Below are 14,682 nucleotides of genomic sequence, written 5' to 3'. Positions count from 1 at the left end.
ATAAGGAAGCTTAAGAGTGTCTGCTGAGAATCCAAGGATGGCAAGATCGCAGCTTGGCTGAATGTCTCCAGAATATGCTGTTGAGAGCCACTGAAAAATGTTACTCCAAAAATTATACAGTTTAGGGCAAAACCAAAAAAGGTGCGCCAGTGAATCCCCAGCAGCGCAACACTTATCATATTGAGAGGAGACCTATGGGAAAATGCGGCTCAGCTTTGTTTTTGAATAGTGCAGTCTATGCAACACCTTGTACTGGATTAATCTATAACGTGAATTTATAGAAGAGTTAATCCGAGTCATTGCCACCTCCCAGAGCCCAGCTGATACATCTGAGTTCAAGTCCCTAGTCCAGGCCTCCCTAATGAGGTCAGAAGAAACATGATCAGCCAGTATTTTGAAAAGCCTTGTAAAACTCTGGTCCATACCCATCCGGTCCGGCTGCCTTTCCAGAAGGGAATGCGTTTATTGCCTCCTGTACCTCAGATGTCAGAAGAAATCCAAGTCCAAATTGTCCATGAAGGCAGCATCCAATTGTGGGAGTTGAAGTGGTTCAAAAAAACGATCTAAGTCTTCCTGTGTAGCTGTCGATTTGGATGTGTAAATATCTGAGTAAAACTCCTGAAATCGATTGTTGATATCCTCTAAGTCAGTAAGCATAATGCCAGATTTGGATTTAATTTTATAAATTAAATCTGTGTAAGTTTGAGAAGTGTTTTACCAATCTGTTCCCCCAGGATGGAATTGTACTCATATTTCAATTTAAGTATATTCTTATGATCTGATTCGAGCAAAGAGTTTTTATAAACCTGTTCAGCAACCAGCAATTCTCCATCTATCTCCTCCAATCTCTTTCTCCTAGCCCTTTTCAATGTAGCTTCATAAGAAATAATGTAGCCTCTAATATAAGCTTTAAGTGTTTCCCACAATGTTGAGTCACTAACCTCCCCGTTGTCATTGACCTCCAGAAACTGAGAGATATTAGTTGTTATGTATTTTTTAAATGCTTGGTCTTGGAGTAAGAGGTGATTGAAACGCCAGGTATAGGCTTGTCTGGGGAGGGACATTCGGAGGTTCAACTCAACCGGACTATGGTCTTATATTATTATATTGTGATATTTGACATTGTCAGCATTAGAGATCAGTCTAGAGTCGACTAGAAAATAGTCAATCCGTGTATAAGACTTGTGTACATTAGAATAAAAAGATTAATCACGATCAGATGGATGTTCCAGTCGCCAAATGTCTACCACCTTCTTTGACATCATCAAATTATTGAGAGTTTTAACAGCCACAATACTGGGGGAAGGAGCTGAGGATAGTCTGTCCAGATATGGGTCAAGATAACAATTAAAGTCACCTCCAATCATTATATGGCTCAAGTCGTTATCAGGAATTAAATTGAACAATTTACGAAAGAAGGCGGGGTCATCTGTATTTGGCCCATAGACATTAACCAGTGTTACGGAGAGTAGATTTATATATCCAGTTAGAATTAAATACCTGCCATTTGGATCAATTATGGATGACTGAAAACAGAAAGGTATATTCTTACGGAAAAGGATGGCCCGGCCTCTAGCCTTAGATGTGAAAGGAGAATGATAGACCTGTGAGATCCAGTTAGCCCTCAGTTTCCTCTGCTGGGTGGCTTTATAATGCGTTTCTTGTAAGAAAATTGTGTCGGATTTCATCGCCTTTAAGTGTGCAAATACTTTACCACGCTTAACCGGGTGACCTAACCCACAGACGTTCCGGAGAGCAAGGATATAGAATCAAGCATATTACTCATTTATGATACCTTAAACACAGGAGATTGAATAGCGACCAAGAAAATAATAATTAAGTGAACATAAACTTAGCACTCGGCCTGGCAGGCAGCATCAACAAACACAAAATACAATTAACAGTTAACAAGAACATGAACATAAACAAAACCCCCACCAAATGCTTCCCCAAACGAAGCAGAGCTACCCTCATCCTCATCTGGGACCACCGGCTGAAAAAGCAGGGAGAAATTCTCCAAAACACAGCCCCTCGTTGGCCCACACGGCACAGAACAAATTACACATTAAGAAGAAAAAAGCAAAAAGATCGTCGTGGTAACAGTTCAGTGATCGTTGAACATACTCTACGTTTGCATTTCGCATAGTAGCCTTTCAAAGTTTTTGCTCAATAAAGTTCTTCGCTGCAGCCGGGTCGTTAAATACCTTCACTTGCCCCTGATGATGAACGTGGAGTTTGGCAGGGAACCGCAGCGAGTGCCGGATCTCCTTCTCTCTCAGCACCTGTTGAACTTCGCGGAAGCCCCGCCGTTGCTCCATCACCTCCGCTGTATAGTCGGGGAAAATCAAGATTCAGTTTCCTTCGTATTCCATTGACTGCTGCCTCCTGATTTTAGTGGGTGTTATAGTCCAGGCAAAGTAGCTTTTTACTTAAATAATTTTTTCCAGCATAGATAATTTCTATTAGGTGCCCAAAACAACATACTAAAAGTCCTAAGAAATCCTAGTTGAGGAAACAAGTTTAATTCTCATCAATGTGTGCCAATAAGGCCAGGCAACAATACACCCCAATGGGGCTATTTTTCTCCTTTACTCCTATCAAAATGAAACTTTACACACTGAAAGTACCCATGAGAAGTAAACAATTTTGTATAGGGCAGCGCAGAGACAAGAGTTTGTCCACCAGCAGCCGCGCCCGACTCATGCAGGGGCCCAACGGGAGGCGCCCCTTCCCGTGAAGGAAGGAGTGGAAGTCTGAGGAGGCGGGAGGAACGAAGACCTCAGTCTTCAATTGGCTCAGGCACCGAAATGAAGCACCGAAATCTGCGTTGCATTTCGGTCCGGGTAGGTACTGGTTGTATTGGAGCCGGTGCCATATTAGAACCGGTTCTCGGTACCCAACCCTACTCAAGAGATTAATATTATCTCAGTATTTATATAAAAAGTGATTTAAAAAGTATTATGTAACTGTTATTACTATTTTGCTGCAATTTACAAGATAAGGTTTTCAATTCAAATATCTGACTACAATAGTAAGTCTATGACAGTGGTCACACTAATTTGACGTTCATTTAGTTTAGACAACCTAAGGCTTAAAAGGACAAACTCTGTATTAAGGTGTCTTTCTCTCTCTACTCCTCTTCCTCTCACCTACTTCCAGTTAAAGCTCAGCCTCATGGTTTTCCCAAGAGGAGAAACGATTAGGTTTAATTTAGCTGCAGCTATTAAATGAGAGGAAGATCTTGAAAGATTTTTCATGTTCACTGAGTGCAGCTGGAAAGATGGCTAACAAAAGGAGGCAGAATAACTGCCTGATATGAATGGGTTTGTCAGCTGTGTTGGTTTAATTTCCTCCTCATGTGTGTGATTACAGCTCCAACAGCTGGACAGCGATTTTGAGTTTGAACATGTTGGGCCGGAACAGCTAATTTAGCCAGTAAACTCAGAATTTTCTCAGTTTTCATCAGCTACTTGGGCAGACAAAATCTTGTTTCATCATTGTTTATTTGGGCTTTAAAATCAGTGTTGTATTGACTAGATAAGAAGTCTTTGTTTTCTTAAACGTTTACTTCCCCTGCCGAGCTGGAAACTCGACGTTCTTTTTACCCTCTTAAAGGTTTTTTTTTTTTTGGTAGATTTTCCTTACTCTGGTTGAGGGTTAAGGACAGAGGTTGTCACACCTTGTTAGAGCCCTATGAGACAAATTGTGATTTGTGAATATGGGCGAGACACACCAAATTTGATTTGATTTGACGCACGCCCACAGTAATGTTTTCTCTAAAGACAAGAAATTGAAAAAAATTATAATATCTCATTAATTTTATACTTTTTCATACACAGACATGAGAGCCCAATCCAATGATTTTATGGGTTATGTATGTAGGTATATGTATGTACGTATGTATACAAAGACATGCATACATCCATAGTTTTTTTTGTCCTTCTGCAAACAGAACACATGCAAGTGTAGCCAGCTGATCCTCCGCCATGTTGTATTTGTTTTTTATGAGGTCACGTTTTATCACGCCAGTTTTCCAGACCCCAGTTCAAAGTTGAAAGAAATGCACCTGAAAATTGTACTATAATAAAAGAGAAGTAGAAGAATCACATGAGTTTGTGAGATCCCAAGTCATTGGAATTGCCACTGTGAAATTGTTTCCTACAGACGGTAAGTGTCTTACAATTTCCCCAAAACGTCTTGTTTATGTGTTCTGAAGATAATAATATCCAAAATCAGTTAAATCTGTTATTATTTTGGTCTCATGTTTTTAAAATCAGTTAAGAGTTGAACATCCTCTCGTGTGCAGCAGTTCTAAAAGATCCTACTGAAAATTCACACAATAATGAAAGGCCCTTTTTCTTTTAGCACTGGTGGTGGCGGGTGTGTCAGCTGTTTCTGGTCACATTTCCAAAACCATTTATTTATTTGTTTCTGCCCAGTTGACCCACTGAGTCTGCTCAGTGCAGTTCATAACATCGGTCGGTCCTCTTTCCACCCTACTTACACCCTGTTGTCCTGTTCCTCGGTTTGACCAGGCTGAGACCTGCTCGTCACGGTGCGTTCACTGTCAGTATGAAGGGCATTGTAACACTAGTGTGTAAAATACACTGTAAATAGGACCTACTAAGCATGCACACTCACAGACACAAACACACACAGACAGACCACCTATTCCTGGCCCATGCTGTGGCTGCTACGTGGTAAACAGTCAGAAACTCTTCATCCATTTGCAGAGTTGTTATTTCAAAGACACTCACACACACACAGAAGTTGGCCCTCCTTTGGGAATACAGCTATGATTTGGGGTTTTCTCTGGTTAAGGGGGAGGGGAACCATTGGTCAACAGGGGCTTGGCCGCTGATCAAGGCAGAAAGCCAGACATGTCACCTCAGGTCAACACAGCACTGCATGAAAATAACACAGAGGCCACATTGGACCCGAAAAGCTGTGTCATGACTCAGGGGCTGCCTCACTGGGAGGTGGCCACCTATGAAGGTGGACTCGATGACAAACACCTAAACGCACCAACACTCTACAATAAGCTTGCAATGATGATGGGATGTGGGGGAAATTGATAACTTGCGAAATGGCAGTGTGGTTGACCCACTGCTCTATATTTAGTGTTCAACGACCCCATAAGACATGAAAGTTCAACAGAAATAAACTTAAACTTGAAAGTATGTCGCACGTTGCACTGTAAATCACTTTCTTTCTTTCTTTCTTTCTTTCTTTCTGTCTTTCAGGAAACTGAGATTGCTGCCGAATGCAACCATGTAAGTGACTTCTGGTGCCACACCCTAAAACACAATTCCCAGCATGCATCATGTTATCCTTTAATTTCCATGTGCCGTATATGTGTAGTCTAGAATATCAGACATTTCCAAATACATAAATATCGTACTTAGCTATTTGTTGTATTGCAGTCAGTGGATGTTTAGACAAGTGGGTTAAATATGGTGCAGGGTTAGGTACAAAATTAAGACTACTTAGAAGCCAGTTACTAATCTGGCTGATGCAGTGCTGGAAGCACTATCAATATTGAATTTCAGAACTTTACATTTGTATTGGTTTGAATGTTAACGATGATATGTCATCAACTACTACATTTTTTGTAGTAGTTGACAAATAAAATTTGGTTGATTGATTAATACTGGACATGAGAATAAGAAAAGTGTAATGAGCCTGCAGTAGTCTGATGTGTCATCTTTCCTCTAGCTGCTGTGGAACTACAAGCTGAACCTGACTACCGACCCAAAGTTTGAGTCTGTAGCTGTGGAGGTCTGCAAGACTATCATCCCTGAGGTCAGTTTTTTATTTTTTTTATTTTATTTTTTTGCAGGGTAGTGTTTGTCATTGAGTATCAAAGAATCACCCCTTATCTCAGTGATGTTTTCTCCCTTCACTATTAAAAGGAGCCTCAGTTTGTTTTCAGTTTTTATAGAGCTGCTATTTTTGAAGCATCTGAAACATGCCTCAATGGCATCTGAAGCTTTCTGGACACACTGTTTTATTAAACTCACTTCTGGGCTGTATCCTTTATTTATTATAAAGGATACGGCAAAGTTTATTTGTTCAGGACCTTTCACTAACAAGGCAGTTCAAGAGTTGTCACATTGTCTGCTCTCCTCGCACAGATTAAAGAATGTGCTGCGGAGGAGCTGGGTAAAGGCTTCCTAGTGTCCTGCCTGGTGGATCATCGCAGCAACATCAGTGACTACCAGTGCAACCAGTACATCACCAAAATGACCAGCATCGTCTTCAGTGACTACCGGCTCATCTGTGGCTTCATGGACAAATGCCGCGAGGACATCAACACACTGCGCTGCGGTAGCATCAGCATAGGAGAGAAGGTGAAATTTAAAACCTGAACTTAATGTGTTTAAAGATAAGAATTCGACATAGCACTTACTGCATGCATTCACTCTAATTATATTGGGGTGCTATATAGGTTATTTTCTGTTGAATTGACTACAGCTCTCATTGAACTGTTATGAATCTTTTTCAATATTTCTGATAAGGTATTTTGTCTTTTTGTGTTAATAAATGAAATATGTATATATTACTGTACATATACAGTAATGCTAATAAGTATGAGTATTATACTTATTTATAAAATACAGTGATAGCATAGCAATGATAACAAAAATAATAACACTAATATTCTAATGGTAATAGCATTAATAATGCACTAGTAATAATGTAATAATAAAGCCAGAAAGGGATTTATGACAAGCACCATATACAAACTTATGTAAGAGATTTATACATACATACACACAAGCAACAACATATTACTACATAGATATGATATATAGTATGGTAAATAGTCTGTATTTATAAAGAGCTTTTCTAGTCTTGACCACTCAAAGCACTTTAGAGTACATTTATGCTATTCACCCATTAACCCAAACATTCATAGATACAATGCATTTATGGGCAGCACAAATCATATCCATGTATACATATGTTGTTGTTTTTGTTAGTTTTTAGTCTTGTTGAGGTTTAAAGGTATAGGATGTTGCTCCTTGTAATCCCTATGAAGCGATTGTAATCTGTGAATATGGGCTAAACAAATACAATTTAATTGAATGATTAACAGTTGAAACTTGCTCCAGTTAGTTGTATTGTAAATAGTGTACAAATGTGTTTAGGCCCAGGATATGGGCAAGCAAACTTAAGCTTTAGTCTTAATACAGCTGCCACCATGATTCATTATTTGGCCGCATCTGTGATCCTGGATCTGGGACAATGAAGCCCAAGGCCTCAGGAGAAGAAGTCAAGTCAGAAACATGTCACAGGTCATGGACAAGTCCCTGAGTTGTCTGAAAGGATTCAGACACTTTGGTCAAGATGTGGTGTGCTGCTTTAGTGCAATTGTAAAAGATCTGATGACCTTCAACAGATTTCTGTCAAGGACCATTGTCAAAAATTGATGCACCAGTAGAGCACAATGATTTCTTGATGGGTTTCTGACCAAGTGACTGACTTGTAGATTTCCTCAGCAGGACAGGTGAAATGAAGTCTGAACCACAAGCAGTGAAAGTGTTTCGAGATTTTGTGATGGGTCTGATGAACCTTTGTCGCTGCTTCCACTTAGAAAAAAGCTAGACCGTGAAAAGAGAAGTTTGATTGCAGTTTGTGAGCGACCAGAGCAAATTAATCTTTGAACATGTTTTCCTTCTGCTGAGCCAAGCTAAACCCTGATAAATATGTTAGACATGCAGTTATTATGGGATATCACATCGTCACAATCAGAACTCAAAGCAAAATTACTCATTTGTCAGGGGGAGCGAGATGGTTTTCATTATCAGGAATTTGTCACAGCGGCTGACTTCTATGTGATCGAGATGAGACTGACCAAGCTCGCCCCCAACCACACTGAGAAAATGTAATACATATGGTCGTGGTGAAACTATAATCCACACAGTGGAACATTTGTGAGATTGTGTGTTAGGCACTTAGATAATTATTGTTTTCTCTGTTTTGGTTTTCAAAATGTCAGGACAATTGATGTATACAAACAAAAGATATTTAGTTTAAAACCACAAGGGATAAAGCAGACAACAGATCATGTGGCTGATGAAATGATCATGCAGTAGCTGCTGTTGTACCAGGAAAGATATAGACACATCAGAAATGTTGAGTTGAGTTAAAAATGGTTGCCTGGTGGATTTAAATGAATAATTTTTTTAAATAAAGGTTATTGAATTTGGTTACTAAAACACTCAAGTAAAACTTCAAGCCACTACTATTCCCCGGTGTTGCTGAGCACTAATGCATCTTAAGGACACCTTTTGTTATTGAATTTGGGAAATGTGACCCTATTAATAAGCCTTGTGAAGACGTCATAGTTAACAACAGAAGCTGCTGTGATGTACTGTAGCTGTTGAAAGTAATAGTTTAAAGAGTGTCTGTCTGTGTCTTTACACGAATCATGAGGCTGATACAAACAGGAGTGGATGAAATGGAAGAACATAACAGAAATGATAATCTGTTCTCCTAAAATGAATCCTGGTTGTAACCGAGCTAAACAACATGACCGTGACACTGAAATTTACCTGCTGTTCTTGGATCTTTGACCACCTTGCAGGACATCCACTCTCAGGGTGAGGTGATCGCCTGTCTGGAGAAAGGTTTGGTACGGGAGGTCGAGGAGCAGGCTGGGGCACACACCATCAAGGACGACTGTAAGAAGGCCATCATGAGAGTGGCTGAACTGTCTTCAGATGACTTCCACCTTGACCGCTACCTCTACTTCTCCTGCCGCGAGGACCGGGAGCGCTTCTGTGAAAATGTAAGGATTTATGCAAATCTCCACAGGACCACCTGATCTTGAGTTACAGCTTTGCAAAAGAGCCGACTACCACCATAGCATTAATTCTTATTTCCCTTCAGTTAGACTAATTTCAGCTTATGCTCCAAATAGTTCAAATTGTCTATCCTGCTTTACAATAATAAACAATGTGTTTCCCATTGTTTTTATAGTTTTAAGTCGCTTTTGGTCGCATCTTGTTAAGCCCTATGAGACAAAATGTAATTTATGAATATGGGCTATTCAAATAGAATTTGATTGATTTAGAATTTAGAAACTTTACCTTTTCTTTTTCTTATCACTTTATTTTTATAAACGAGTAAATCAGTTGCCTACATTTTGAAACTCATTGGTTTTTAGCAACTGTTCTGCTTCATTTTGTGCTTTTTAACTCAGATTTCAGGTCAGAAAAACGTACTGAATATATTTTTATGAAACGATCAGATCAAGTTGGAATTACTATAGAGTCAGTTCTAATCAGAAACTCCTAATGCTGGTGATATTTTTGTTTGTTAAAATTTTCTCTTTGACAGATTAGGTGATTATAGAGTCATGTCATAGAGATGACAGACAACAAATTATACCCCAACCAATCAAGAGAGTAATCAAACAAACACGCCATCAGAAGCAGTGTGTCTGGCTGTCTTGTGCTTGGAAAAGCCCAAAATATTGTGTGTAATCATTATTCCTCTCATTTATGTACAGTTTCTTCTCTTCCGGCAGAGCATTGTTAGCTTTGATCCGTTGGTTAACGTCACAGAGAGAACCCATCGTGGAACTTAAAAAAAAATCTATCATCATCTGTGACATCCCCCTCGCGTCTGAGTTATTGACTTAGTAAGAAACTCAAGCTGTGATGAAAGAAATGTTCTTTTGTTTTGATTTTCCAGACACTGGCAGGAGAGGGACGAGTTTACAAATGCCTCTTCAATCACAAGTTTGAGGAGACAATGACTGAGAGGGTGAGAATTTATTTTCTTCACTGTCTTTGAGAGAAATTTTGTTGATTAACCAGCTCTCATCTGTGAAGAGAACAGGGTGCCAGTGGCAGAGTGGCCATATCTGTATATCGTCATATATATATATATATTATAAGTTATTTTGTTATGTTGATCACCGATTGTTAACATCAGATTCTGTGAGTAAATGACCCACATTAGATTGTCTGTCACATCAGAGGCAAATCATTGTTAGCTCTGTTGTAATGCTGATGTTGGCTCCTTAGTGCCGTGAGGCGTTGACCACCAGGCAGAAGCTGATTGCTCAGGACTACAAGGTGAGCTACTCGCTGGCCAAAGCCTGCAAGTCAGACCTGAGGAAGTACCGCTGCAGCGTGGACACCAACATGCCCCGAGCTCGAGAAGCTCGCCTGTCCTACCTGCTTCTCTGTCTGGAGTCCGCTGTGCATCGAGGTGAGCATCTCTGCCTCATTGTGAACCTGTCAAACACTCTTAGTCCCAACCACCAATCACTGTCTTTGTTTGTTTGTTGGGCAGCCAATGGCCACTGTTAGCTGGATTACCTGTCAGTCACTGGTGTGTTTTCACCTGAGATTTATTTACTTGTAAAATAAACAATGACCATCTGTCTGTAAGTTTGGCTAATGTCTTATCATTAGTCAAAACTCTAAGAGGAAAAAAACCTTAGGCTCTGAATGTGAGCAGCTCAGAGACAGTGGAAAAGAAGAAATATTCCTGATAATCTGATAATTCTTTTTATTTTATACTTAAACATGCCCCCAAAGTCTTAAGTGCATGTGTGTGTATGAATGTATGTTTTCAGGTCGTGTGGTCAGTGGCGAGTGTCAGGGAGAGATGATGGACTACAGGCGGATGCTGATGGAGGATTTTTCTCTGAGCCCGGAGATAGTGCTGCAGTGTCGCAGCGAGATTGAGGGTCACTGCTCCGGTCTGCACCGAAAAGGACGAACATTGCACTGCCTGATGAGGGTCGGCCGAGGAGACATGGGAGCCATCGACCCCAACTGTCAGAGGGCGGTAAGTCTACATTAATATGTACTATAATCTAGATTGGGTTAGGAATAATAAATTACCTTCAGCAACAGCACTACTAGTCTGGTAAAGACATTTAAATATTTTGTTAATTTATATGTATCATATGGCTGCTCAATTATGGAAAAAATCATAATCACAATTATTTTGGACAATATTGAAATCACGATTATTCAAACGATTATTATGTGCCCTTATTCTGAACTCTATGCTTTATTCTTAAATTGACTCTAACCGGAAGTATCCCTCACATCCGGTTCAGGTAAACACCAATGCCGGCTGCATGTCTTATTCCTCCGTGAAACCAGGATATCGGTGCCGGTTATTCAAACCCTTAATAATGGCAACCCTAACATTCTCCAAAAAAAACACATTGTCACTGAGAACTTTGAAATTTCCTCTCATTATTAAATGTCCCCAACTTCCCCCCCCATTATAAGCACACAAGCAGACAGACAGAGAGAGAAAGAGAGGGGTGGGGATGGCTATGAGGACCATCATCATTACCCACGATTCCTACATTGAACGGGATACATACAACAGCAAGTGGTGAAATGCGGGCTGACCGGCGCGGGTCCGGTGTTAGCAGCCAGGCGGGAGTACGCTTGAGAATGGACGCGGCTCCTAGTCGGATTCCTTCGAATCCAAAGTGTTCATAGAAGAGTATTTTCTCTAACCTTCTTGTCGATCAGACGGGGCTGCCCTCCCTCAGCCATTTTCCACTTTTTTAAATACCGCCGGTCACCACACACACAACTCGCCTCCTTAACTCTACAGCTGCTTGAGAGAGAGTGCCAGGCAGCTTGGCCGCGTTGAATGCTTTGGGGGAAGGACTGAATTGCGCATGCGTCTCTTTCGAAAAAAATGCCAAATAATCGTTTCAACTCGATTATAGTAGTTTGGAGATCGTTTGACCCCATAAACGAAATCACGATTAAAATGATTAATTGAGCAGCCCTAATGTAGCCATAATGTGTCAGGATAAACCGATCTGTAACCACTGGACTGAAGCAACATTCAGTTAAGGCATGATGTATTTATCTATGTATCCAAGGAACGCCTTGAGAAAATTCCATTATTTGGCAGAAACAATTACTCGAATTCCAGCGTGACCTGATTAGAATATTGGGATCAAACGTCTAGGTCACTGTGACCTCACAACACACATTTCATTTCAATAACTCCTATGCATATTATGATAAAAATACAATATGTTTAATACATACATGCTCCTAAGTCATACATCTATAAAGTGAGTCTGGAGAGACATGGATATAAACAGAGCCTCCGTGTTGACGTGGCTAGTTCAGCAAGTCAATTCTGTGACATTGAAAAGATGTTTTCAGGAATATGTAAGGACAAAGTTAAAAACCATGTTTCTTAACAATTTTCCAGATGTCTTACATTTAGTCAGAGATCACTGGTTACGCTGCCTGTCTAATTTTAGCAGTAAATACTTAATTTCCCAGAATGTCTTTCAGCACTCCACAGAGCCGAACCCAAGCTGGTTCCTTTTTTTCTTGATGGGAATTTTCCTCTCTGTCCTTAGCTCCAGACTCTGATTCAGGAAGCCGATCCAGGAGCCGACTACCGCATCGATCGAGCACTGAACGAGGCGTGTGAGTCGGTCATCCAGACTGCCTGCAAACACATCCGCAATGGAGACCCCATGTGAGTCGTCCTGCCACTCTTCAATGCCTTAGTTTCACACTTTCTTGGTGCTGTGTTCGTTGTAAACCCGCCTGGGGGTGGAATGTGGGCTGTTTGCTTGGCCTGTGGTAATGCTCCGAAGCTACTTCAGAATTAAACCTATAAACAGTGAATGGTGCAGAGTAAAGTTAGAAAACATTGTGTTCATCCTACCTGTTTTTTCTTCAGTGAAGATTTTATGGTTAATGTTTTTCATAAAATGTAACTGTATTTGCTCTATAACACGTGTGTGGCCACCATATAGGTTTAAATCATTTACTTAACTGGTGTTATTGTTTTCATACATTGTGTGTCGGCTATTTCAGAGGTCTAGTAAGCAATTGACACTCGTATAATCTTCAGAGTTCACACCTTTCCATTTTATACATATATATATATATATATATATATAAAATCAGATGTAAAGAAACTATCAAAAGTTTAAATGTTAAGGTAAAATGACCTCTGTTCATTGCAAATAATCATGAATTGATGATCATTCAGACGAGCAGGTTATACTGTGTGATAAACTTTAGATTAATATTAAGCTTCTAATGATGTCTGACATATGAGTCTTCAATCTTGTGCTTGTTGTGCAGAATCGGTTAAACGTGAATATTTTGGTGTTGTTCCTACAGGATCCTATCATGTCTGATGGAGCATCTGTACACTGAGAAGATGGTAGAGGACTGTGAACACAGACTGCTGGAGCTGCAGTACTTTATTGCCAGAGACTGGAAGTAAGATGTGCTAAGTGTATTTCTGTTAAATTTTTTATTCCGTTCGGATTGTTTTTTAAATCAAGCGAGGTAAAACAACAGTATCTTTGCTGGTTGATAACCTTCCAACAGTAAATAGTCTGTCTTTAATAGGTATTAATGTATGTTTTGAGTTTATACTGTATGTGGTTATTGTATGTGCAGTTAATGTGGTAGTATGAAGCCGCATTACTACGTAACGTTAGCATACTGACACTTGAGGTACCCTCAGTGAACAACCCATCTGTTAATCATGGCATGTGAAGCAGAGGATCACAGGCCTTAATGACTACAGACCAGTCGCCCTGACCTCTGTAGTAATGAAGACCTTCGAGCGACTCGTGCTGACCCACCTCAAAACTATAACCAACCACCTCCTCGACCCGCTGCAGTTTGCCTACAGAGCCAACAGGTCTGTAGACGATGCAGTCAACATGGGACTCCACTTCATCCTCCAGCACCTCGACTCCCCCAGCACCTACGCCAGGATCTTGTTTGTGGACTTCAGCTCCGCATTCAACACCATCTCTCCAGCTCTTCTCCGGGACAAGCTGACCCAGCTGAGCGTGCCTGACCCCACCTGCAGGTGGATCACCAACTTCCTGACCGACAGGAAGCAGCGCGTGAGGCTGGGGAAGCTTGTCTCTGACACCCGGACCATCAGCACTGGAGCCCCTCAAGGTTGTGTGCTCTCTCCTCTCCTCTTCTCCCTCTACACCAACAACTGCACCTCCAGCCATCCCTCTGTCAAACTCCTGAAGTTTGCCGACGACACCACCCTTATTGGATTAATTTCCAATGGGGACGAGGCCGCCTACAGAGAGGAAGTTAACAGCCTGGCTTCCTGGTGCAGCCAGAACCACCTGGAGCTGAACGCTTCAAAAACTGTAGAGATGGTGGCAGACTTCAGGAGGAGCCCAGCCCAAACCGCCCCCCTCACCATGTGCGACTCCCCAGTTAAAACAGTGGAGTCATTCAGATTCCTGGGGACGATCATAGCACAGGACCTGAGGTGGACGGAGAACATCACCTCCATCACCAAGAAGGCCCAGCAGAGGATGTTCTTCCTGCGGCAACTGAGGAAATTCAGCATGCCGCGGAAAGTGATGGTTGAGTTCTACACAGCCATCATTGAGTCCATCCTCACCTCATCCATCACCGTTTGGTTCGCTGCCTCCACTGCCAAGGACAAGGGCAGACTGCAGCGGATCATTCGGTCAGCTGAGAAGGTCATCGGCTGTGACCTGCCGGCTCTCCAAGACCTGTTCCACTCCAGGACCAGAAAGAGAGCAGGCAAGATCATCGCTGATCCTTCCCATCCCGGTCACCACCTGTTCCAGAGACTTCCATCTGGGAAAAGGTTCCGGGCCGTCAGGACTAAAACCTTGCGTCACCTGAACAGCTTTTTCCC

At 41.3% G+C, this 14,682-nt stretch overlaps 1 protein-coding gene across 2 annotated transcripts in view; it reads left to right on the top strand.

Moving 5' to 3' along the window:
• The window catches only part of glg1a (golgi glycoprotein 1a), a 37,419-nt gene that overhangs the window by 6,823 nt on the left and 15,914 nt on the right, over positions 1 to 14,682 (top strand). For both annotated transcript variants that reach the window (XM_062389384.1, XM_062389382.1), the window contains exons 2-10: positions 5,244 to 5,273; positions 5,716 to 5,802; positions 6,135 to 6,350; positions 8,591 to 8,794; positions 9,703 to 9,774; positions 10,038 to 10,224; positions 10,595 to 10,809; positions 12,374 to 12,495; positions 13,152 to 13,253. In XM_062389384.1, the coding sequence (XP_062245368.1) occupies positions 5,244 to 5,273; positions 5,716 to 5,802; positions 6,135 to 6,350; positions 8,591 to 8,794; positions 9,703 to 9,774; positions 10,038 to 10,224; positions 10,595 to 10,809; positions 12,374 to 12,495; positions 13,152 to 13,253 (1,235 nt within the window). The remainder of the gene's footprint in view (positions 1 to 5,243; positions 5,274 to 5,715; positions 5,803 to 6,134; positions 6,351 to 8,590; positions 8,795 to 9,702; positions 9,775 to 10,037; positions 10,225 to 10,594; positions 10,810 to 12,373; positions 12,496 to 13,151; positions 13,254 to 14,682) is intronic.

Source organism: Platichthys flesus, chromosome 6, assembly GCF_949316205.1.
Source record: "Platichthys flesus chromosome 6, fPlaFle2.1, whole genome shotgun sequence".
NCBI lineage: Eukaryota > Metazoa > Chordata > Actinopteri > Pleuronectiformes > Pleuronectidae > Platichthys > Platichthys flesus.
This window is presented reverse-complemented; position numbering and strand designations above follow the sequence as displayed.